This window comes from Chironomus tepperi, unplaced genomic scaffold (genome assembly GCF_022539635.2).
Source record: "Chironomus tepperi strain 1889 unplaced genomic scaffold, CSIRO-AGI_Ctep_v1 contig_223, whole genome shotgun sequence".
NCBI classification, from domain to species: Eukaryota; Metazoa; Arthropoda; class Insecta; order Diptera; family Chironomidae; genus Chironomus; species Chironomus tepperi.
Window position 1 is genome coordinate 1,683,240 of NW_027226345.1, and position 26,643 is coordinate 1,709,882.

Below are 26,643 nucleotides of genomic sequence, written 5' to 3' on the forward strand. Positions count from 1 at the left end.
GGCTGCTTGTCATCCATCATAATGCTGTCGTTCACTTCTAGAGTTTCACCTTCATCTTAAGAGAAATTAAGGATTTTTTGACTGTTTTTTGTCCTAATGGACGTTTTGCACTCCCCAACTCTGCACGCTGCACGTCCCAGAGTATATCAATACAACGGACCAAACAGCAATGAGTATGTCGAGAATCACACAAACCGATTATGTGTGACTAGAACAGCAAAAAAGCACCCGAATCTAACTAGATTTTCCCTGGAATCGAACCCCGGACCTTTGAGTCTATTGCCCGACTTATTATCCATTTTGACCATTGACCCTCTAGAACCTTTTTTAAATCAAAGCCAAATGTAGCATCTATCAACTGCAACGAGTTAATCTATAGCCAATGAATCAAAATTGAGTTGTTTGATGTAACAAGCTAATTACCAATAAATATTAATAGCTTTTTCCTTCCATTTGTTGCAACAAATATCCAAGTAAGCAAGAATCAATTTCAAAAATTGCCAATCATCTTCCTCAATTGCTTTCGCTTATGTTTCCAAACAAAAAACAATTTACTTCTTTTCTCGCTGCTTATTGAATCTTCAAAAAAAAAATTAAACCATAGCAGACTAAATTATTAGTTTAGTGCTCACCGACCATGCAATCGTTTTGGGTTATAAAATGATCGTTTGTTTGTTGAACTCTATAAAAAGCTCTCAATGATGGAAAGAAGTAAGTTGCCGCAAATCTCTTTTATATTATCATAATCTCACTGACCTACTGCTGTGTTTGCTTATGATATGTCTATGATAGTGTCAATTACATAATATGGGCTTTAATTGCTCACATTTAAGTACATTTTTAGGCCTTTAATGTTAATGATGTACTGTCTGTGTTCATCTCCAATTAATAGCTGCAAATTTGTTGATAAGCTTACTTAAAAAAGTATAAAATTGAAGTTGAAAAGTGTGCTGAGATGACAAGTCATGACAGTGACCTACCTTGTGCGTCTGCCCTTTTTTGACGAGAACACATACATTCCAACAAGCCTTAAAACGTCAAATTTATAATTGGAAAATAATTGCACATGATACTTGATAAAAAAAAGCAGCATAACTGATCTCACTTACATTAAGACGTGATCGACAAATTATGAAGTTGATGAAGTGCATTCTAAAAAAATCAATTTTATAAAGATCTAATTCCAATTTATAAGGCTAATTAAGTGGATCATTAACTTATTCAATTAGATATGTTAAAGACAGTAATAAAGTGACTGCGCATAGGCAAACAATATATTTTTTTGTTGATCTTTAGCATTAAAGATTGCTAACACTTCATTATACTATTATTTTTATGACTCTAGTGCAATGGCTTTTGCAAGTTTAGCTATAAAGCATAATTAATGAAAGTAATTTTTTTTTGCTGATTTAGTAAAAATCATTGAGAGGAATTTCAATAAACTTTGTTTAAGCTTTCAATAAAGCAGTGCAACAAAATGTTAAAATTATCAACTACAAGGTTAATTGGATAGCTTAGAAAAATTTGAAACATTTTGAGAGTTATGTCTATGGTTCTTATAAAAGAATTTAACGCAAAGTAGGCTTCAAATTGATTTATAATCTCAGCTGTGGATTGCATGAGAATTTTTAGTCAATTCTAAATTGGAAGTTGCAATTTCAATAATTTTTTCAAAGGCTTATTTATGCTTCATTCATATTTTTTACCCGAACAGCAGTGATGGACAACCTTTTATTTTTCGCGGTACACCTTAGAGTTAAGCTTCAATCGAAATCGCACACGACATAGGATTCATGTCATTTTTAATTTTTTTGGCGACATATTAGTGTGAAGGAAACACAGGTTGCCCACCACTGTCATACCGTGTTAACTAGACCACCGGTACGTCGTTTTGTAAACGGTAACATACAAAGTTTTCATGACGGTACCGTGACGGCAGATTTCGATCCATTTTTATGGGACAAATACTGTTTGCCCCTCGGGCTATGCATTTTATGAATAACAATTCAATTTTAAGACTAACCACAGACTATTACAACTTAATTATAGATGTTTTTATTAATGAACTATTGATTTCGATGCGATGAGCACTACATGATTTTGATTTTTTGTTGTCTTAGTGAAGACAATGATTTTTGTCGTGATGAGGAGGTTTTTGTCTCAATTGAAGTTTTTGCTTTTTTCAACTATGCACGCAACATGAACCAGAGTATATCAATTTAATGTATCAAGCCACAATTAGTGTGTCCCAAATTATACATACTGAGTTAGAGTTACTAGAACAGCGAAAAAGCACATTAATTCAACTAGACCCTGGGATCAAACTCGGGACCTTTGAATCGACTGCCCGACTTCCTAACCAATTGCCGCTTTTTCATTGATTAGATTTAATAATAAATGCATCAACTAGCCATTAGTTTGCCATTAACTAGTCAAGACGTATTTTTGTCCACAAGGGATTGTGGACTTTGGTCTAACAGACATCACAAAGTTTGTTTTCATTTTTTTGTTCCAATTAGAAAATTATAGATTTCTAACTCAGCAAAATTGAATGACATATCAATGCAATGTAACTAACCACAATTGGTGAATCGCGAATCCCACAAACCGAATGGACGTGACTAGAACAGCGAAAATGCACCCAAAATCTAACCAGACTTTCTCTGATATCAAATACATGTAAATTGGGCAATATTTAAGCCACAACTCCACTGCAGCTTTTTTGGTACATTCAAAAATTGACAATTTTAATCGACTTAGTCAATAATTTTAGTAAAAATTCCAAACTGCCAACTCTGAAAACTTTAAAGTCAAACTTTGAGAATTTAATTAACTCAAAAATAAACATTTGTTTTATAATAAAACTAGGCAATTAGAATTGAAATATAATTGGATCAATAAAATCCAATCATTAAACTTTAAATCAATTGAACTTAAAGAAATAATTGCATAATTTTATAAAGCATGAATTCTTAATAATTCAGTAGCTTAAAGCAGTTTCCCATTTTCATACTGATTTAAATAAATCGATAGTTAGTGAAGTAAAATTCAATTATTATTGATTCCTTTAAAATTTTGTTAAGGCTTTGTCATTTGAAAATATTTTTATTACGCCTACCTACCCCAGATTGACAAAATCTTTATGAACCTGACTAAATCTGTCGTCACTTTCATTTGATGCAATATTGCAATTTTATGCACCGCCAAAGTACTTCTTTTTTTATCGTTCAATTTCAGTTCCATTTTGACACAATGAATTGAATAAAAAGTTAATGAACCTTTAAAGTTTCATGTTAACATTTTCATTTGGCTAATCGATTTTTAAGCTTTTAGCAGCATGCTGACTTGCTGAAAAAAGACCCGAATTATTCATGCTATTTGACACAAAGTGAAACAATTGTTAATGAACAAATGAATAGATTAAATGACATAATGCAGACAGACAAGTTGATTGTCAAGGTTGGTGCGCGTTGAGGAAAAATTTATCTCAATTAAGAGTAATTCTCGTCTTTAGGAGGATAATTAGACGATTTATGTAAATTGTTGTGGCTAGAGGTATTTAAAGATCTACATAGGAATTAATATTGATTGGTTTTTGGAGTTTTTTCATGAAAATCCTTAGCAAATTGAACAATTTTTTCAAGGTTTGGCCAAGAATCGCCTCATTTCTTGAACTATCTAAAATGCGCAGGCCTGCAGTTTTGGACAAACCCAATTTTTTTTTCTAAAAGGGGAGACGAGGAAGAAGACGCTGACCATCTTTCCCTCCCACCTGAATGTATACCTGGATATGGGCAAAGTTTCCAGGAGCTTCCGTCTAATTTGATGATGATTTTTGGATTTTTTCAAAAATTTGAGTTTTCTTTCTAAGCTTAAATCTTGAGAGTGATCCAGACCGCATCGGCTCTCATATTTAGCTAGACCTGAAGTTCAATGAGTTCGATCATTCAGTTAATATGAATTTTTCCCTTTGCTTAGCAACACTGCCTTACATTTTTCGTTCAAAAAAGAAGATTCATAAATCCTCAATAAACGTTTTTGATTTATTGTAAATTATGAAATTTTAAATGCTTATAAGCAGTTTAAAGTCATTTAGCAATTAAGCATTTTGGAAATGTTTTGTATGAAGATCATCACTCAAGCAAGGTAAAATTCCAAATGTCTCTAGTGTCTAATTAAGCAGCCAATTTCATGCTTGCTGATGTTTTTCCGACATAAAAAAGAGTCTCTAAAAAATCTTCAGCATGCAGCAATCAATAATAAAAATATACAAAAATAATAAAGAGATCATTTCATAAAAACAAAACAATTATTTTATCTCAGTTTTTTTTTCATTCATTTCTTTTGCAATGCATTTCACGAAACAGACGGTCGGTGCGCGCGAAGTAAATGTTTTTTTTTTTTCTCTCTTTCAATATATTTTATTTTATTTTTTTGCTTTAGATAAATGTAACTGAAAGCATTCAGACAATTTTAGTCTAATTTTGCTGCTCTGATCATTCAACACGCGGCGCGTGTGCCTAAAGATAAATAATTTACTTTTTTTTTTTGGTTCAATTAAATGAAATTGAAAGTTTAACTTAATCTACAAAGTGCATCTGGTGCTGATAAAGCTGTTTTTTGGAAAAAAAATTAATTGTTTAAAATATTTATTAATAGAAAAGATTTAATCCCGACAAAGCTACAATGTTGTTCATGGTACGTTAAGATCTTGATAAGTGAGATTTATGATATCAATTCATCATCATGTGAAAGACTATTACTTTGTTAAGTGACTGAAAAATATTAAGGACTGGAAATCATACTGTGAAAAATTAAATTTAAAGCAATAGAATTATAAATTTGTTAAGTGAATTGAATGTGAGAAGTTTAAATGAAATTAGGATTTTTGGATTGAAAATCAACGGAAAATTTGAATTTGAAATAATTTTTGGAGCTTTTTGGAAAATTGTGTCATCTGGGAATGTTTACTTTAACGAAAAATTTAATTTTGGAAAATTTTGTGAAATTAGGAATTTTTAAGTTGATCAATGTCTTGTGAACTAGCTCGAGTTGACAAAAAACAGTTAGAACAAGTCATTAACAAGACATTAGCTTTCTTTAAACTAATTATAACGTACTTTTGTCCACTAAGCCTAACAGGCAAAGAAATCATTTTTCGGTATCCTAGAAGCATTTCTGTTCCATGAAAGCATACTCTTTGCCTGTTAGGATAGGGAACATATTTCTCAAGTTCTTCGCATTAACACAAATCTTGAAAAATTAAGGATAAATTGAAATTTTGAGAAAAACTCATAATCTAATTTAATTAAAGTTCTACAGCAAGTTTAACTTCAATAAATAAAATTCAGGGTAAAATTACTTTCAATTATGAGGTATAGCTTTCAGTTAAGTCAGTTTATGATCATTTTACACCATTAATTTAATTAAAGCAATCTTAAAACCTTCAAGATCCTAATCAAACTAATAAATCAATTTAAAAGTTTTGAATCATAAAATCTCTTAGTTTATACTTAATACTAAATCGTCACATCTGATAAATTCCTCAAAAAGCACAAGAATTGAGATCATAAAACTCAAAAAAAAAAGCACAAATTTGCTCACCTTAGTTTCCAAATCTCTTTTTATAAAAAGAAAAGAATAATTCGATATGCAATTGTGCTGAAACTTTTAGTTTCAATGATGAAAGCCATCTATGAATAACAAATAAAAATTTGATAGATTGCACAAGACTGTTCAATTTTTTTGCCATTTTCGCACGTGACAATTAAATGAATGAGCAGGAACCTTCAAATCTTTTAGTTCCACATGATTTTTTAAGGGATACAGATTGTAATTAGCATTGTTTTGTTTACATTTGATTGAGTTCCTAAGAATCCATTCATTAAAGTCGATTCGGTTAATGCGGTTAAGTTAATGAACACCTTTTAGTCTGAAAGCTTATGCAGACTGTTTCATCAATACTCGATTGCACTGATTTAGCTATTAAGAGCAATACACAAGTGGACTTAATGTGTGTTTAATCAATAGCTGTAAAGTCATCAAATCATTGCAAGAAATAAGTTGTTTAATTATTAATTAAGGCTTAGATAAATACCAAAGTGATTTAGTTTTTGGTATTTACGGTGTTGTAAATGTGAACTGAATTTGCTTCTATGTAATAGTTCCTTTCACAGAGGAATAAGGAGATTTTAGCGGATTAAGAGTAGATTCTTTGAAGCTTAAGAATAATTCTAAAATGGCATTTAACTTAAAACGGACAACATGGAGTCTGGTCACTCTGTGAGATTGGTTGTCTGAAATTTTATGTTGTTAAGGAGCATACCCGTATAGCACCAGTCGGCGAATCGTTTCAAAATTCCACAATAACTTCGACCAGGTTCTGGATAAATGTAATCCGACATCAAGTCAGAGTCATGTCGGTCTAAGACCGGAATATTGAGAGACTAGCTTTGAATCGACTTGGATTTGATATGAAAAACTAAACTCAGCTCCTCATAATATTGAAGTCAACTTCAAGCTCTAGCTCTAAGCCAATAAAATACTACAAAGTAATAAACAGATTTCAAACGATCTAATAAGAATTGGATGAAGGTTTAAAGTTATAAAACTGCAAACATAATATCTAATAATCTCAATCTAACCCTCATTGCTATGCTTAACATGCGTTTAGGTCAACTATTCCAAATCGAACTTTTCTTATTTGAGAAACTATAAAAAAAAAATATTTTACGCAAGAAAATTTCATTGAAATTCTGCACAAATGCAGAAATTAAGGTTGAAAAATTGCAGATCACAATTTCGCAAAAGATAAATAAGTGCTGAATGACAAATTTCTGTTATTAAAGCACACAAGATGCATTAATTATTTATTGTTTAAAGCCTTATTCATACTCATATGAACTAAAATCAGTCACAATTTCATAAATGCAAAAAAAAAGATTCGTAGGATAAAATAGACATTAATTAAGTCGCGAAGGCAATGCATGTTATGTAACTTTGAGGTGTCATGCAATTCAAATATTCTTAGACTTTCAATATTATGGCATGTGTATGATGTGATAATTACTTTCATTTATTAGAAATTTGAATTAAGTTTCAACATTTTCGTTTTAATCCACAGTGACACTTGTGTACATTTTATTATAAAAAGTCATTTCCACACTCTCGAATTAGTTTAATTAATGAAAAATCTTATTAAGTGACTAAATTGATTGGTTTCATTGCAACTTTGTGTACCAAATGATTTTGTCATATTGGAAATGAAAAGTAAATGTGATTAATTATTAATGCGTTGATTACTTTATATCATTTTTGCATTGCGTGTTCATGACCCATGAATTATTTTATATTAAATCTAGCTCTTTGTAGTCAAGTGGGCGGTATGGGAATATTTTTGTTTCTTGGATGTTGATTAACATTTTGATCTTGGAATAAGAGATGTTAAAGATGCTTAAAATGTGATGAATCATGGTTATTATAACTATTCTTGTAAAACTATTATTAGCCATGACCATGATCCATTCAGACAGTTTAGTCAAAATCTTTGCTAAAATCTTATGTAAATTAAATAAAACATGATATTCCTGATCTTGTATCAGATCCTAAAAGTTAATTGAAAACGTAATATTTTTAAGTCCAGATCGAAAGTCGAGTTAGACATTTTATAGAAAAGAAGATTTGCGTCGACTCGATTCCATATCAAATTTGAGTCAACTTTGAGCTATATTAATTCCACATACGAACGATTGAGACGGTTAGGTCGACAAATGAATTACATTACAATTAGGTTTTCTCAAAGAATGGCAGGCTGTAATTTTGTGACCTTTGTGTGAATCCTTGTCATTTCGACTGCACTCTACATATAATGATTAAGAGATCGGTCTCTGGTGGGAATCGAACTCATGAAAGAGTGAAACAGATATCGGACCTGTTGTTTATCCACTCGGTCACGACGATCTCACTCTTGCACTGACAGATTTGCGTATTTATGGTTCGATACCACAGAATACGCTCTGCTCAGACACCACACAGAGCTACCGCTCCTCGGGTCTGTAGTTTTTGGCGCACTTAGGTTCGGAGAAAAACTGCAAGGCTACGCAAATAAAATGTAGGTCCACAGTTTCGTGTCGAGCTCTATATACAGTCCTTTAAGTAATTATCAATTTACAAACATTAATATGAACTAATTCCGTAACAAAGCGTAAGAATCAGTTATCGTTAAGAATCCTATTTTTATTGCTACGGTAGAGAGAAACGCTTTACATTACGCCTAACCATCCTTTCTCGTTAAGTCTTTAACGTCATATCTAAATGATCATTATCTACTCGATTCAATTACTTTTTTTCTAATTCATTTCCTCTTGCACATTTGAAGTTCAATAATAAACATTTGTGTTTTACAGCTGTTTAAATAATGCGTGCATGTTCAATTTTTAATTGTTGATGTCACTCCACATGTGGTTAGACCATGAATATTTCTTTGGGAACTTCCTTCAAACTTGAACTTGCTGTCTGCATGGTAAATAGAATTGTGTAATCTCGTGTAGTGAAGAAGGTAGTCTTGATATGAAAAGCTTTATGAGCTGATATAAACATCGGATGATTGACTGGAATCTAGATAATATTAGCATAATAATTCAAGTTTGCCATTAATTAATTTTTCAATTATTTACGATCCAATTTCATACGTACAGCACATAACTAATAATTTTATTTTAATCCACACACTAATCTGAGATTTATTGAAAAATCTTGAAAAGTTTAATGATCAATAAAAAAAGCTGTCATAACTTTTGAACTTAATCTCAACAACAACAACAACTAAAAAGCAATAATTATTTTTTCATGACCATATAGACTCAAGAATTATTTTCAATTAATTGCCTCCAAAGGCATAAATCGCTTATGCGCACATTATGCATGAAAGCTCTATGCTCTATTTGATGATGAATTGTTTTTGCACCTCTAGACATCCGCGAGGTGTTTTTGAGCGACATTATTGATATTTTCTAATGACACTTAATTCTCCGTTCACAAATTGTATGTAAGACAATAGACAATAAATTAATAGTAGAGCAATTAAGACATGTAAGGACAGAATGTGATAAAAAATTGAGTGCATATTGCATATGCCTTAAAGAATGTGTGAAATGCGTAATGCGAATGTCATGATTAAGGAGTGGCCATAATGTCGAGTGGAAGGAATGAAAAAATGTATTTCCATCCACCAACAGAACTGAATTTTTTTATAAATCAGTTGCGAAATCTAGAGCAAAAATATGCGTAAAAAATGCATTAGCCTTCTTTCATGGAAAATGAATTATGAAATATGTCCGCATGTATATATTGTCAATCATATGACATTACCACTTTGTCACTAACGAACGCATGCATCCAATTAATTGATGATCGTGAAAAAAAAGCGAATGTTGAGTCATGTCCCTAATGTGATAATATTGAAATGCGTAAGAACTTCCACAAAACGTACATTACGGTACGAAAAATCATAAAACCTGTTTAAATGGTCACAATCAGGTCAATTTGTGGTCTATGTTGCTAATCGATAATGCATAAATAGCAAAAATGTGTGTGCACACACGTTCGTACGTATTGAATTAATCACTCTTATAATAAACTATGTGTCATTAACGAGAGACTGAATGACAGATTCAGAGCTTAGTTCAACTATGGACTTAAGAGACAATTAAATTAAATCCCAGTACGAAGAAATGCGTTTTATGAAATGAGAAAGAGGAACGAATAAGTTTAAATAATTTTTGATTTATTAGAGCGCAGTTTTTGGACGATAAAATTTGAGATTTACGGCGTGTTTCTGTTAATTTTTTTTTGCGAATTCCAACATGCAATTTTCTCCATATTAATCTCTGGAAGCATAACTTAGCGTGAAATCTTCATGGCAAATTTTTAAATGAGATGAAAAATTTTAGGAACTTAGAGGAAGTTTTTGCACTTTTGCCAGAAATTATCGAGACCTTCAATTGTGAGTTCAATGAAAGTTGGTTCTAATTATTTGTTATCTATTCCGTCTTTTTGATTTATATTTAAATTTGGGGTTTGTTTAGCTTTCGTAGTTGATTTTGTCAAGTGATCAGTAAGGACCTCAAATTCGGTATGTTATCTCGAAGATCGTCGGGTTTGAATACTATATTATGAAGTATAACCTTAGGTACACAGAGCACAACAATCGACAGCATTTTTTGTATGTCCAGCAACTAATTGAGAACTCAGCGTTCAGTCAAGAACCACAGATCTGACTTTCCTGCATTTTAGATGCACAGGCCTTAAGTTTTGAACTGTATCTTATAGTTTGTCCAAGGCTGCAGGATTTGTAATTTTGGACGAACTCTATAAAAACTCTAGATATTTGAATTTGTGTTCATATCAAGTCATGTTTCAATCATTCAATCAGTTACATCGTATCCGGGTCCGTTTTAGAACAAGTCCTTATATCTAATCTGGTCTCGTTCTAATAATTCAGATCCATTTTAGTACAAGTCTATGTATAGTGAATTTTACGACTCTTGCATCTTTCTCGTCCATTAAACTACATCATTCATGACCTGTTCCAACATTTCAAATTGACCAAATTTTTAGTTTATACACCTTAAACTGCATGTTAGTGCTTAGATACAATAAGAAGCAGGAGAATCTAAACTTCTGTAAAATCAAGTCTGGTGAGGGGATTTGAACCCAGAAATTCAAATTCTATACCAATTTCCGTGACTCACTCCTTGTCAACTGAGCTTTCAAGACAATTTAGCTTGCTTTAAAGTCATAGACAAAGTGCAACAATATTTTAAGCACCAATGAATAATAAAGCAGCTACACTTAACTAGTGAAATGCGTTTAAAATTTTTTATGGTCAACATATTTGCTTTTATGCACATTTCATAGAGTAAATAAATCTCAATTAATTTACTTCATTACACTTTTTTTGCGCTTTATTTCTTCATTGTGTGGTACACCTCAGAATGTATATATATACTTTTGCAGCCTATGATGTTTTCGTGATCGCTATTTATTGATTATTAAAGAAGTCATGAGAATAAAAAATGATATCTTTTATTATTATTGGTGTGATTTAAATTTTATTTTATGAATATAAAAGAGGCAATAAAATGCAGTTTGCACTTCATTTACGGCGCACGAATTCAGCATAACTGCTTAGAAAAGACTTCAAAAAATTAAATGCCATAAAAACCTTCAAACTAAATCATTTCATAATGCAATGCCAAGTAAATCTTAATGAAATTTGTTGCTTTTCTTCTCGCGGTGATTCACAACTTTATGATCCAAAAAAAATAATATTAATAAATATTTATAAGGTGGAAGCTTTTACATCTCCAAGACGTAACGGAAATTTTCAACAAAATTCGTCATGCACTTCAGATGATGTGAAGATCATTTAACAAGAATAAAAAGCGATTACAATTGCAAATTTTAATTTTTTCATAGCGCATGTTGCAGCGACAGACGTAATTTCCATGTGCTGCATTTCATTACATCAAAAAAGTACAAAAGCGTGTAAAAAATATTCACAAAAAACCTTTTTTTTCTTGGTCATTCACAGCTCAAAAATTCAATTCTCCTTCTATCGACCGTCATTTTCGCACAAACAATAGCTGCACCGCAAGAAGTTGCAAAAAGCAAGCGACATCTGAATTATTATAATGACTTAATCGGACCACCACCACCACCACAACATATTAACAGTCTCGTACATATAAAGCCATCCACAATTGTTAATCCTTTACATCATTCGAGATATCCCAAGTTTACAAATGTTTTTGGCTTCGATGACATCACATACCAGCATATATTTAATAATTTAAATGGTTATGGATATCCAACAGTTCCAACACATATTACACCACCAGTTTTTGAGACACCATCGATTTTCTCCAATGGATATGGCTACGTTAATTATGGTGCAGCAAGAGATTTTGATACAGCTTATATTGCACATGATGGACGAATTGTTAAGCAATATGCCGTTCATGAACATCATGCCAATGATCTTCCAGATACAGTCGGTTTGAGACCACGTCCAACAAATGCTGGTCAAGGAACTCCATCACAAATTCCCTTACTTAAGCCACCAAACTTTGCCCAGCCACGTAACTTCAATGTCAATACTAAAAATGATGTGCCAACATTCCTTAACAAAAATCACGGACCAATTGCCTTGGGTAGTGGAAGTCTTGGCTTTATCCGTGGTCCAAATGGGGAAGTTTATTTAGGTATGAAATTGACTTATTGCTGGTTTAGTTGACTTGGTCAGTCTATGGTTTAGAGATCTAGACCTGCCAAATTGATTCTTACAGGATCTTATCCTTGCTATCCAGCTCTGCTGGCATTCCAATTTATTAAATTCTGTTTATTTCCAGGAAGCGGAAGTTTAGGATACATCAGCCATTCCGATCACTACAACAATGTCATGAATATCGTGAATCGACGAGAACAGGCTCAAGCACGTGGATCCGCAATGTTCTAAGTTACCATAATGTGTTTTCTTTACAGATTTTATATGATTAATAAATTTTTTTTTAAAAAAAAGTTGGTTCCTGCTTCTTATCTTCCTGACAAAGCTTTAAATACTGAATGACTCGATTGTCGCACGCCGCAGATATAATTAACACAATTGCATCATTTTTGACTTCTTATTGCTGTTATTAATAGATTTAATTTGAATGCAATAATTATCATCTAGTTTGATAACCTTCAGCCATAAGTAACCGACTATAAATCTATTCTATTTTTTGACGATAGTTACATTACTTTACAATTAACTATAAATTTTGGCGCGCGCCATTTGTTGATATATAAACTATAAGTATTTCCCTCATCTCATATCATTGCACTTTAATTAATAGAACCAGACAGACGGGTTAATTTTTTTAAGTGCTTTTGATATTTCTTTCATTTGAGTCTTGTGATAAACAGTAATCATGTCTGATGCAGCAGTTGAAGTACCCCCAGCTGAAGGTGAAGCTCCAGCAGCAGAAGAAGCACCAGTTGTCGAGAAGAGAGAACCAGAACATTTAAAGACATGGAAAGCAGCTGAGAAACCCGTAAGTAGCAATTATGTCCATCAAATTGATTTATCTTATATCCCTTGTGACTTTATCTTTCCAGGCCTTCGAGAGAATGCCACCAAACACACCCAAAAAGCCAATTATAATTGAAGCACTTAAGGACACTGAATTGAGCAAAGATCAGTTGAAGAGTAAGCAGACCTAGCACAATATTATGTCGCAGATCCATAAAACCTATTTTTCTTTACTTTAATCTAGTTTTGAAGGATGCATTCAAAATTTTCGACAGCGACTGCAAAGGAGCCATTAATTTGGATGTCGTTAAAATTATTTTAGAGCTTTTGACAGGAGAGGCAGTTGACGAAGACGAATTGGATGAAGTTATGGAAGAGTTTGATGAAGATGAGTCTGGTGAAATTGAATTTGCAGAATTCGTTAAGCTTGCCTCAAATTTCGTTGAGCCAGAAGAAGACTACGAAACAATGAAAAGTAAGCTTAGAGACCTCTTTGTATTTTACGATAGAGAGCAGAGGGGCTATATTCCAGCTGCTGATTTCAAGGGTATCTTGAAAGAATTAGACCCAGAAATGCCTGATTCAGAAATTGACGAGATGGTTAAGGAAATTGATGCTGATTCAAGTGGAACTATTGAATTTGATGGTAAATTATTTTTATAGCTAACTAGGCAAGGTTCCTAATTAATTGTTTATTCCACAGAATTCATTGAAGTCATGTTGGGTGAGGACGAGGAGAATCCAAAACGAAAGGATTAAACAGGATTACATCCACATCTGTAATTCACTGAACTTTCCAATTTATACCAATTCTCAACAGGAATATTAAAAAAAAAATATTTTTTGACTACATCTAAAGGAAAAGTCTTTAATTTATGTAAAATTCATGGTTTTTATTTTTTCAGGTATAAATTATCTAGTCCATTACTCACCTATTGCTGGACAATAAATTCTTACTATTTTGTCGTTTCATTATAACTTTTCGATACTCTTCAAACATTTTACGATAATCGCCGTATAGATTTGAATGATCGACTGCAGAAAAGATGTATCTTATATGCACAGATATTTCATTCCTTAATTTTGGATCAACTTGTGCATCACCATTTCCTATTTCTATTTCTTTTTCTAATCCAATTAGAATTTTCTTTAATTCATTCATATGCTTTGCACCATCACCAAGTTCAGCATGTCCAATGAAGATTATATTTAGAGCTTTTCTACACTTTATAGCCTTTCTATGATTATGAGTCTTTTCAGCTGCTGTGAATTTATCAAGCAACTGTTTAGTTTCACGTAATCCACATTGTTTAATTGATTGTAAATTTGACTTGAGATATGACACTGTCCTGCCGATAATCTTTGGTATTTGAGTTGTTTTCTCAATCATCCTTTCATATTCATCTACTTCAATTTTATAAATTAATTGCTTCATTTCGTTATGAAACATGAGCTGATTGAACGGCAATCCAGTTAACCAAATTGAGTTTCCCATTGAATCGAACTTAAATTGTGAAATTATTTTAAACCGTTCGCCTAAGTCAAACAAGGCATTTTGACCTTTTGGAGACATGAGAATTGATGCATGCTCTTTTGTGAGAAGCACTTTTGAATCACATTCTTTTTGTTGAGAATCATTAACGGCAACAAGTTGATTATTATTATTATTATTTGTATTTCCATCATTTCTGTTTGTTGACACTAACGGAACGTAATCAGATAACAGCTGTGGATTATTTCTGTCCGATATTATTTGATTTTCATTGTTTGGCTCAGAATTAGGTCTGTAGAATTCGGAAAAGCTATAATTAGAGTTACTGTCGTCGTGATGCAAATTCGTTGAATTTTTTTGTTTTGTTTCTTTTGCTTTGCTATTTTCTCCTACTTTGCCTGAACTTTTATCTTTGTTTTCATTCCTCTTCGCCTTCTTTTTCTTTTGTTTACTTTTTATTGATGGGAGTTCCTTATTTCTCAGTTGCTCTTGATGACGCAAAAATGCTTCTTTAAATTTCGGATAAAATTGACAATTCGATGGTAATTTTAAATTAAATGAATAATTCTCCATATACGTCAGCAGTTGTAAGACATGCTCATTTTCTCTCGATGCATTAAACGAATAATTTGTTGGATACGATGGCTTATTTGATATCACAAACCAGCTGGATTTAATCAAGCCATAAAGCATTTTATTAATGTAACTACAATTCTCAGCAAAGTGTCCACTTCGAGCGCACAACGAGCAGTACATCCGTTCATTCTGGGTGTATGAAATGTCTAGAACTGCATTATCAGTTACCTGTAATAAAAAATTCAAATAGTCAAGATACAAAATCTATCAAAGACACAAATTCAAATACTTACCGTTGTCGTTGAGTGATATCTACGCCATTTATCAGGACATTGGTCTATATCGTGTCCTTTATAGTGACATAATGGACATGTCTTTTTAGTAAATTTACTGCAATTTCCACACATTGTTGCAAACACATCATTCGGCTTTCCACACTAAAAAAATTGAATTAAATTTAATCTTTTGGTCAACAGCATCAAAAAGCTTCAAAACATACCCGTAAGCAGATTGAATTAGGACACCTAGTTTCTCTATGACCGATTTCTCCACACATATAACAGATAATCTTTTTTCTTGGACGCGAACAATACCTTTCCTTATGTCCCCATTCATTACAATTTCGACATCTAATTTTTCTATCACCGTCTGCATTATATCTAATTTTATCTGCATGATTGACTCTCCAGACATTTGGATTTGATGACATTGCATTTTTAATTGTAACTATACAGAAATCTCGTCCAGTAGAGCATTCATTGTAAAAATATCGCATTTCATCGTTCCATCCTACTTCACAATCAAGATAATTCGATTTAGTTTCATGTTCTGAACTCACTGGATCTAAAATTGGTGCAAATTCATGTGGAGTATGTTCATTTTTCTTGATATTTAATGTTAAATCGCATTCAATATCATTCGAAACGTTTTTAATTGAGTCAGAATCGGAATCTAAATCCATTGAAAGTCGCTCATTGTCCGATGGGACATCAATTAGTGGAATATTCTGCTCAACAATTACACAATCAGTTTGAGAATCATGTCGCTCTTTAGGATTAGGCATTTCATCATCTTTTTCGATAGAATCGGTAAGGACCTTGCTATTATTTATAGAATCACACGTTTCCTCGTCATCTGCTTGAATTACAGTGGATATTAATGATGCGAATTCATCCTCATTATAATTCGGTGTTATAAATCTAGATCGTTTCTTTTTGTGAGCTAATGGTGTGCTGGATACTAACTTCTGTTTTGGATCTTCCTCATTTTCAGAATCCTTGCCTGCAATTGAAAATTATCACATTAGAATCAATTTATTGGTCGTTATTTTGAAAATACTTGCCTTTTCTAGATCCAGTTGATTTTCGTCGTCGTGCCTTTGAATTTTTTGCCGTTACACAAATTGAATTGTCTTCATCGTTGCTTGATGAACTAGATTGAGCTTTATCCTTTTTTGATGTCATTGCCTTTGCACTATAAATTGAGTCTTCTACATCATTTGAGTTACAAACTTTATCTCTTTTACTCTTTTTGCTTTTTGTTGATGTATTTTTCTCATCACTCAAATTTCGTTCGCAACTGCTTCTGGCAGAATTTGAGTTTGAAGAAGAAGAAACTCTTGTTAAGGCCTTCATTTTTCGCATTTTTTCATTTTTCTCATTAATTGCATCTCTTAATTTATCCGAAATGACAGTATTTAATTGCTCAACATTAGCAAATGGATTAACTAATCGGCGCTTATCTCCAGCAACAATAAAATCATCAGAAATCATTGAGCTTGTTGATGGACTTGCCGCTCTTTTGTTGTTTTTTCTTTGCTCGTCATCTGATGAATCTAGTAGAATTAACGGTGGTGCTGGATTATCAATATGTATGACTGAATCATCATCAGAACTTGTCGCTAAATCAATAAAAACTGTTTTATTTTTGCCTTTTTCTTTCAACTTCTTCCGAACTTCCTCTGCCTTAATTTTTTTCTCTTCATATTTCACTTTCATCAATTTTTTAGCCGGTTTAAGGAACTTTGCCTTTTCTTTTGGATATTTTGGCAATTTCGTCTTTTTCTTTTCATAATTTTTGGGCTCTTCTGGCTCTATTACTTTATCTTTTAAGCTTTCGTCCTCTATCACAGGCGCTGGATTATTCATAAACGACAAAACTGAAGTGTATGGAACAAAATAAGGCTTTATTGGCACTGCCAGCTCAACATTTTCATCATTTTGAGTCTCATTTGCACTTTCTGGCTTCTTAAATGTTGAGTTTGCACCTTTTTTGAATTTTTGTCTTTGTTTAAACTAAAATGCAATGAAAATACACAGGTCATTAAGTGTACTTATTTTTATACTAATACAGTTATTACTTACATTCACTTTTGTGCACTCTTTTGGATTTTGCCAATATCTCATATTTCGCGATTGATTTGGTGTTAAAGACGTATCCTCAGTTGATGTTTCAGGAAATTCCTCTAAATTTGAATCATGAAAGACCTGTGCATAAAGCTGTTGTTCCAGTTCTTCTAAATTTTCGTTCTCTTCATCATTCTGCAAAAAATTATTATGAAATTTCAAGATCAACAACTTTTTGACCTGTTTCTCCGCAATATGTGCCTGTATTACCTCCATTTATACATTATCTATGTGACACTTCTCCGGGAAAATGAAAATACTAATATTTATTGTGTAAAACTTGTTGGACTACTAGAAAAATTAATTAAATAAATTTCGCTGAATTTTTCAATGAAAATACGTCCGTACACGCAGTCGGATAATCGATTTCACGAGTTTAAAGAGGAGTTTTGAATTTTTCGCAACCGTTTGAAAAGAAAGATCGAGAAGTCACATTTTTATTCTCTGTAATATGTTACTAGAACGCATTTTAGTCCTTAAAATTACCATTCGAATAAGTGCAATCGATTATTTGCCGATTTGAACATCTTAGAGCGTATTAAATTTAATAAATTAACGGATTACTTAGATTTAAATATCAAAACCATTCAAATGTTTTCAAAATTTGGCTGTTCAGGGTATTGGAAAATTTTCAGTAAAATTAAATCAAAAGTGCATAAAAAAGTAAATTAATCTACTATGTTTTAAGTAAGTCTATGATAGTAGTGACAAAGTGAATGTTCTAAAATATTTCCATATCAAAAATGTGCTAAAACGTACGTCTGTGACGTGAATTTATTCGAATAGTATTTTTGCACAAAAAGATCCATAAAAAATATTAAAATTCGAGGTATTAATAAAGACTTTTTAATATGTCAGCTCGAAGAAAATCAGCAGTTAACTTAGGTGCAACTGGTAATGTGAAAGCAAAGCCAACATCAATGAATTTCAACAATTTCAACATCAAAAACGAATCTTTACGTGGAGAAACTAAGGGCACTAAGCCTGCGACAAATCCTTCGACAATAAAGGAAGTACTTACAATGATGATTCTGCATGTATGCAAAAAAGTAATCTTCTTTGATACTAGACTGAAAGTTGGACTGTATATCATGGCTTTGTTTTTAATTTCGCTCATTGGAGGTACGCACTTTCACATTTTTCCTCTCACTCATTTTACCCGAAAAATTTCCATAACATCTCTATGTATATTTTTAAACAATATATTTCATAATCATACAGCATGCATTGGAAAAGAAAATATAGAAAGAGTCAGACAGACTTATTGAAATTTTCCAATTAAGTTTTATTGAACTTTTCATTTATTCCTTCTAATTTATTTATTTTATTTTTAGACTTTGCACCTTTTCCGAAAACGTACTTCTCAAGATCCGACAATCTGTTCAATGTCTTCTTTGTTAAAATCGGATGGTTCTGGACACTCATCACGTCGGTTCCATTTTTATATTTCATCAGTTCAGTTTTGAATTGCGGCGATCGAGATAAAGTTTTAAAGAATCATCTGCCGAGAGCTGGAATAGCTACATTCTTTTGGTAATTATCAGTAGCTATCTGTTGAATGTCATGTGGTGTTTTGTGAATTATGTCGGTTTGTGTCTTGGATGTTTTGAACTTTCGTTAAAAATTTGAACTTTGAATGCTTTTTAAATGTCAAATTTCCGTTATTTCCAATATTTGATTCTATATTCTTGAAATATCTTGCAGGTTCTTCTGGACGAAACTGTTTAATGTAATAGAGAATTCTTATGGACGATGTAACAATAGAATGTTCGATTCGAAGCAAGGATGCCTTAAAGCAGGTGCTTTTTGGAGTGGATTTGACATATCAGGACATGTTTTCATATTAATCTACTCATCACTCGTATTAATCGAAGAAACTCGACCAATTGTTGGATGGGAATATATTAAGGATCATTTAAGAATGGAAGAGCACAAAAGAAAAAATCCTCAAGACAATTCGCCATCATCGAATCCATTAAAAAATCTCGATAATAATGAATTAAGTACATTAAAAGTTCTTTACGAAAAATACTCACCAATTATCAGGCTACAGTTTGTTGCAATTACTTTGTTGCAATTATTATGGGACGTAATGCTCGTGACAACAATGCTGTATTATCACAGAATGGTTGAAAAAGTTATTGCTGGATTAATAGCAATTTGTACGTGGTATTTTACGTATAAGTCATGGTATCCATCAAATGTAATTGATTGGCCAGATATGCCAGGAAAGTGTTCCTTTAAATATCAACAAAAAGCACCGTCACCAACTAGCTCATCAAATTTAGCTAGGCGAGCAAGTTTAATTAATTCAAAAATAAATAAATCGAATTCGGATATGCCAAAGTTCATGGGAAATCCAATTTATAAGTCACCAGCACAACGAAGTGAATTGAATGCCAACGACTTGCTTCCACCGCAAGGAAAATACGATTTTCAACAGCCACCGCCGAAGTTTATTTAATTATATTTTCATCATTGGGTCTATTCTATATCGCACACTTTGCCAAAGGATTAATTTATTTAACATTTTCTCATTGGACATAATTTATTAATGATGGGTTCCGTTCGGTATCATGACGTGCATTTAAATGCATCAACCATATTCTTTAGTTTTTTTCACTCCGATATTTAACAATCATAGAATTTAATATTGTTATAATTTTTTGTTGTGGTGCTGTATATTGTGATTTTGTAAGTGCCTTAATTGGAATAAAAATAAAAAAAAAAGAATTAAAAGTAAAATATTAACGATCTTTTGAAATTTAAATCTACCGGAAATTTTTTTGTTCGCGTAGTTTCTAAGGGGTTCAAAATAAATTTTGACAGAATTTTTCGGAATTTTCCTATAATTCAGTTTTTACTCGTTAATACTTAATACAATTAACAATGGATGGAGTTAATCAACTTATGGAAATGGGCTTTCTAAAAGAAAAGGCGTAAGGAATTAAGAAACATTCTTGAATCATACAAAAATTAACATTTTCTTAAATTTTAGTGAATATGCTCTCAAAATCAGCAATAATAATGTCGAGCAAGCAATGGAATGGTTGTTGGTCCATAATAATGAAGATCTTCCAGTAGAGACTCCACCACCAACAGTTACTAATCCAGAAACTGCCACGACAGAAGCAAAAACTGATGAGTCATCGAAAACTGAAGAATCGCCAGGTCCAAGTTCAGAAGATCCATCAAATGCGGAAGTAAAGAGTATCAAATGTGAAGACTGTAATAAGCTGTTTAGATCACAATTAGAGGTTGAATTCCATGCAACTAAATCTGGCCATATGAATTTTTCTGAGTATGTTCATCAAAACATGATAAATGAACTAGTTCCAATATACATAAATATGCTAACTATATGTGTTATCCCAGGTCGACTGAAGAGAAGAAGCCATTAACAGAAGAGGAAAAGAAACAGCAATTAGCACTTATAGACGAAAAGATTAAGGCAAAGCGAGCAGAACGCGAAAAACGTGAAAAGGAAGAAGCACTGGAACGAGAAAAGATGCGCATAAAGAGTGGAAAAGATCTTACTGAGGTCAAGAGAAAAATGGAAGAAGAAGAGATGAAAAAGATTGTAAGTTTACCGAAAAAATTATGTAAATTGTCTGTATGCTAAAAAGTATCCCCCGTCTAGGTCGAACAAAGGAAGCGCGAGAAGCAAGAAGAAAAAGCAGCAAGAGAACGTGTTCGAGCACAAATTGAATCCGACAAAGCGGCTAGACGAGCAAAAGCAGCTGGAATTGAACCAACACCAATTTCACCTCCAACAGTATCACAACCTGTACAGCCAGTCGTTGCAACTCCTCCAAAAGATTATAAAGAAACTCGAATACAAATTCGCTTGCCAAATGGCGCAACCTTAGTTGAAACATTCAATAAACAAGAGCAATTAGCAGCCGTAAGATTGTTTGTGCAATTAAAGCAAGGCGAAGCACCAACTGGAGTCTTTCCATTCAGCATGATGACTCCATTTCCAAGAAAAGTGTTCACTAGCGAAGACTTTGAGAAGAGCTTGGAGGAACTTCAATTAGTTCCATCAGCTACAATCACTGTGACTAAGAATTCTTCATAATCGTAAATAATTATATAATTTTTTTTTAATTTTGTGGGATTTTTTTCAAATTTTAATTTTAATTAATAAAAGATACTCCATTAATAAACTAGGAAACTATCAATGATATCAATTCCAACTCTGTCCAACGACTAAAATTTAAATTTACTTCGAATGTCGAAAATTTCAAAAATTCAAAAACCGTTATTGGTTTGGCCGAAAAAATCTGTCAATGCTAATACTGCGACTTTATCCAAATGTCAAAAAACTCTGAAAATTTAAATAATCAAGAACACAGATGACTTGCTGTTTTAGCAATAAATAAAAAATAAAAGACATTGTTTATACATTTCATTGAACCTTTATTTTCTTCCTTAAAATTCTTTATTTAGCAAATAAATGATAATTGTGATTCTGAGAATAAAAATTGATTGAATTGCTTATCAAAAAACGACTTCTTTTATGACTTACTTGATAATTTCAATTACTTAATGCACGATTTCTTATTATCAACAGACAGACTCGATTGATCCTCAATCCACATACTTACAAAATCTTTCCATTTTTATCATAGATAAGCAGCATATGATTGCATAATGATACATGTGAGCATTACCTCGATGATTGTTGCCAACAAATGTGGTGCACTCCAACATGTGCCGGGTATTAATTCAACCAGAGCACCTGATGAAGTACAATAGACATGTGACAAACAAATGTATTGCGTCGTATCGTTCTTTTTTCCACTTTTATGCACATTTAAGTCGTTGCCATTTTTTTGCCATACACATAAATACTCTTCTTCCTTAGTTAGACATTCAAATACTTTTTTTTTTGTATGTACACACTCAGCCGCCGTTGACGACGTTGTCGACGGGTTGAAGTTCTGATAACATTTTCATTCCAACTTCGCGCGCTACTCAGTACCTGACTTTATTTCAATTATTAAATAATAATAATAATTTGAAAAAATGAATGATAACAAAGTCCTGGTGACCTGTTTAGCGCGCAGAGTCAGAACTAGTTGATTGGTTGATGATCGAACAGAACTACAAGCTTGATAGATTCACATACCTAAATTTTTAAAAAAATGAAATAAAAGAAAAAAAAAGAGCAAATAGAGTAGAAAATGAGAATTTCATACTACCATACGAACAACTACCCAAGCATTGAAAAGATAATCGAATTAGGTCCTATCTACTGGAAATTCCATCGAAATACTTATTTTTCTACTCTTTACATTAGCTTGCTTTGACGTCATATTGATTATGTACACAAATTAAAGCTTTTTTTTTACTTCTTCAAATACTTCTCAGAATCTGTAGATGTTTGCTGTCTGACGATTAACTTGGGTGGAACGTCATGTTATTTAATGAAATTGTAGCAATCTTGTCTTAATTGAGATCTAGACGAGCTTTTTACTGAACCTTTTGCTATTTTCATCAGCAACTCTTGAGAGTCATTGAAATACTTAATGCTAAATTACTTTCAAACAATCACCTTGTTAATTAATTAATGTAAAATTTCTAAATTTGCACTTATTTGATGTAATCTTCAGAAAAAATTAGTAAAAAGGGTATGAAACTAAGAATAACAATTCAAATTTAATTTAACCGTTCGTAAATTCTAAATTATTCAGCTCATAAATGTAATAGAATCCATCCATTGATTTATTCGTATCAGACAACTTTATACATTGTTGACCTTGTAGATTCCCTTGTTCTAGAAGACATGAGCAGACATGAACAATAGACATAAAGGAAAAGAGCCTCTTCTTACTCCTTACTTCTTCGTCCTTTTTTCCAATAAAATAAGAAACACTCAGCTCTTGTGGAAGTAGACATTTTATAATGCGTCCTTGAAGAACATGAGACATGACTTTGGGTTCAACAAACATTTATATATTTCATTCCTCTCACAGTCTTTGTTAGTTTGTCTCACAATCAACGGTCAAAAGTAATTCGTTTTTATTCGTATGGATATAATTTAGTAGTCATTCCTATATCTTATTCATGTATCACTGTATGTGTTCATATCGACATCCATAAATTTTACATTTGTGATTTGTGAGATTCTTATTATTTTTCCAGCATCACAAGTCACAATTATCAATGTGTTGTTCCTTCATTTGTAAATTAATGTTAATTTAACTAAGGTTTTTCAACCTTTTCCAAGAAATCATTTCCCGGAACTTGTATCTGATGCTGAAATTCCATGAATCTACCATCAAAAAGACTGTATTTTGCATATGTATATCTATTGACAAAGATCACATAAAGACATGTGTGTGTGTGTGTGTGTGTGTGTATGGAATGGATGTATATACACACAATTTATTTTAGTTAAAGCAATTTAATTTACACGTGCGGCTCATTTTTGGAATGTCTGAAGTGGTATATAAGTTAAGTTTCTAAAAAAGCACCGAAAATAAAGCGCATTCCACTTAGCGAGATGGCTTTATACAGCAGAAGGCATGTCTGTTTGCCTTAACTATATAGCTATACAGCACTTTTTTAATGTTTTATGAATTAAATCATTATAAATATCAAATTTCATTCATCTTTGCTGTTGTTGGGCTGTTAAAATGAGATCTCTGGAAAATATATAGCTCCTCTTGTTTTACTCGGTTAATGACGTGTAGTCGCTTCGCATGGACTTGTGATTTTTTACATCCATTCACAAAAAAAAAATTCATTCATTTTAATTTAATTAATTTATAAAATAGCCTAAAGTATTTTTTATGATGTGAATTAGATGAATGACTAAAATTCGCATAAACATGTCCATACCTTTATATCCATTAACTAAACTGGTTGAGGCAACACACAAAACAAAAAGAAGAATTAAATCATTGAGGGAATAATTTTCTACCGATCAACAAGGCGTGGAAGTCTTTTTGCACACAGTAAAGCTTATATATACTTTTTTATGAATGAAATTCATGTTTATTCATTGTATTTATTTGTCAGAGAGAACATCTCATACAGCTACTTCCTTTTTTGGCTTGTGATGAGATCTTTTTTAATATCATCAGTTCTGCATTCCATTATTATGTGCACAACTTGAGTGCCAGTGGATTTCTCAATAACATCATTTTTCTGTGTGAAAATGTTAAGATAGAGGTGCTTTTATTGATGTTTTAACTGCATTTCATGTTTATGATTTTATTGTAAATCCGTTTTGTAACGGAAATTTTTGTAATTTGAATTATTCAGCGCAATTCAGCGGAATTTAGTTTTGTATTTTAATTGTGAATAATTAAGTTTTTAGTGGTTTTTAGTTATTTATACAGTGTTAAGCTATGATATACTGCTTTTAAGAAGCTTTTAGCAATCGAAAATAGTCAAGTTTGTAACAATTTGCTATTAAATGCTTGAAAATTTCAGAAAATTTACAAATTTATAAAATTTTCATTTTAAATTTATGAAAACAACATCATAGCAGCTTAAATGCGCTTCCAAAGCATGCAATATCAGTGCTAGTAACCTTACATGCCAACTTAAGTGACTGCAATTTTCATAAGAATGAATTTGTACGTAAAACAAATAGGAGGATTTACTTGGCAAGAGAAACAGGCGCAATAAAGAATGTAAATAGCCATGAAGTTGTAATAGCTTTTTCTGAGAACTTGCCACGTCGCATTTTCATGAGAAAGTTAAACCCCGTACATATATGTAGTGTTGTCGTCGAGTGACGTTTATTGCTTATATTTTAAAAAGTAAATATCTAGTGTAATTTTCCCATGATATGAGAAAAATATTGATTCCCTCATTAGCTGATAAAAGAATCGTGTGTCTAAAGTCGGAAAAAAAAATGAGGAGATAAAAAGAAGAAAATTTCGTGTGTTGGTTTTGTCATTGGGGTTATTAGCCATTGAACGTTCTTATTTTCCTTTATTTTTTTTTTCAATGCTCATTTTACTCACTTGCGAAAATAGCCAAAAATAGAAACTTGTCGACTGGTTCTGTTGAAATTAGTTATGAGATCATGGAAACATTTTTTATTTCTTTTCTTTCCTTCAAGTTTCCAATTCACCTTCAAAGCCATTTCATACATACGACATTATGACTGTATTAGTGTTTACTTATAGCATTCGCAAGAATAATGTCACGTCATGTGATTATCACTAAAAAGTGACGTGATATCATGCACATTCGAGAATAATTTGAGTGTGTAAATGAAAAGGTCAAAACTGAATTAAAAAAAAAGGTCATCAATTGCAAATTTTCTGGATTTCCTGTGTGTCTTCTTATTTTTTGCTCTATATTTAGCCTGGAACCATCATTGTATGCACAATAAGGCGGTTCAAGAGAGTGAAAGAGGAACAAGAATACATAAAGTAATTTGCAAAAGTATGTATTGGAACAAATTTTTATATTTTTATATCAAGTTTATATGGAATGTAGAGACATTTTCATGATATCGAATAATGTGGCTTCACCGTATCAAAGTACAAATTCGAGTTTGAAAAAAGTGGAATGCTTGGAATTTCATATGTTATCGATTTCGTTGTTGATTTTTGTGCTTTTTTTTCTCATTCGCCTTTTTTTTCTTATTTACTCTTTTTACTTGAACTCATTTCTCATGCCCTTTTATGTTGTTTTCTCCTCTTATCGGCTTTTTTTTTATGAATGATGTGATTATGTATTTATTTATTCTCAATATTACACTGTATGTGAGCAGAGATTGCAAATTTTTATTTGTGTGTATTTACTAAAGACTTAATCGCATTGATTACAATTATTCTGTTAATTTAAATGTCTTACCGCGCAAAATAAAGGATTTAAATTTCTTTTGTGAACTTGAAAATCACGTTTTTGTGTTGGAATTCTGAATTCTTTTCAACACGCTTGTGTTATCGTGACATATTTTTTTTTTTGAGCATTATTTTAATACAGACATAAGTACACGTGCCGAAAATTTTCACTAATTTAAATTTATTATCATTAGCTAACAAGCATTGGCAGGCATTTTAATATGAACATAATTTCTCATGATTATGGCTTTTTTTTTTCGTTCGTCGATAAAAGTCGCTGTCAAT

At 32.0% G+C, this 26,643-nt stretch overlaps 5 protein-coding genes across 5 annotated transcripts; 4 read left to right on the top strand and 1 right to left on the bottom strand.

The window, feature by feature from the left end:
* The first annotated feature begins 4,560 nt into the window (after nt 1–4,560).
* On the top strand, nt 4,561–12,753 carry LOC139090962 (uncharacterized). Its single transcript, XM_070640867.1, has 3 exons — nt 4,561–4,698; nt 11,594–12,263; nt 12,411–12,753. Exons 1-3 carry the CDS (start codon nt 4,687–4,689, stop codon nt 12,515–12,517), a joined length of 789 nt encoding a protein of 262 aa, XP_070496968.1. The 5' UTR covers nt 4,561–4,686; the 3' UTR covers nt 12,518–12,753.
* A 245-nt stretch (nt 12,754–12,998) lies between these two features.
* On the top strand, nt 12,999–13,831 carry LOC139091124 (troponin C, isoallergen Bla g 6.0101-like). The gene is made up of 4 exons (XM_070641067.1): nt 12,999–13,094; nt 13,159–13,249; nt 13,317–13,718; nt 13,776–13,831. The coding sequence occupies exons 2-4, from the start codon at nt 13,171–13,173 to the stop codon at nt 13,829–13,831; spliced, it is 537 nt and encodes a 178-aa protein (XP_070497168.1). The 5' UTR covers nt 12,999–13,094; nt 13,159–13,170.
* Nucleotides 13,832–13,939: 108 nt separating this feature from the next.
* Zcchc7 (Zinc finger CCHC-type containing 7) lies at nt 13,940–17,901 on the bottom strand. The gene is made up of 6 exons (XM_070640842.1): nt 17,756–17,901; nt 17,504–17,680; nt 16,483–17,434; nt 15,640–16,421; nt 15,434–15,577; nt 13,940–15,368 (listed from the first exon to the last, which is right to left on the bottom strand). Exons 1-6 carry the CDS (start codon nt 17,759–17,761, stop codon nt 14,001–14,003), a joined length of 3,429 nt encoding a protein of 1,142 aa, XP_070496943.1. The 5' UTR covers nt 17,762–17,901; the 3' UTR covers nt 13,940–14,000.
* Nucleotides 17,902–18,290: 389 nt separating this feature from the next.
* On the top strand, nt 18,291–20,267 carry Fitm (acyl-coenzyme A diphosphatase Fitm). Its single transcript, XM_070640860.1, has 3 exons — nt 18,291–18,667; nt 18,880–19,078; nt 19,250–20,267. The coding sequence occupies exons 1-3, from the start codon at nt 18,397–18,399 to the stop codon at nt 20,007–20,009; spliced, it is 1,230 nt and encodes a 409-aa protein (XP_070496961.1). The 5' UTR covers nt 18,291–18,396; the 3' UTR covers nt 20,010–20,267.
* A 77-nt stretch (nt 20,268–20,344) lies between these two features.
* Nucleotides 20,345–21,718, top strand: LOC139090960 (UBX domain-containing protein 1-A). The gene is made up of 4 exons (XM_070640864.1): nt 20,345–20,484; nt 20,544–20,846; nt 20,921–21,125; nt 21,186–21,718. Exons 1-4 carry the CDS (start codon nt 20,435–20,437, stop codon nt 21,621–21,623), a joined length of 996 nt encoding a protein of 331 aa, XP_070496965.1. The 5' UTR covers nt 20,345–20,434; the 3' UTR covers nt 21,624–21,718.
* The last annotated feature ends 4,925 nt before the right edge of the window (nt 21,719–26,643 follow it).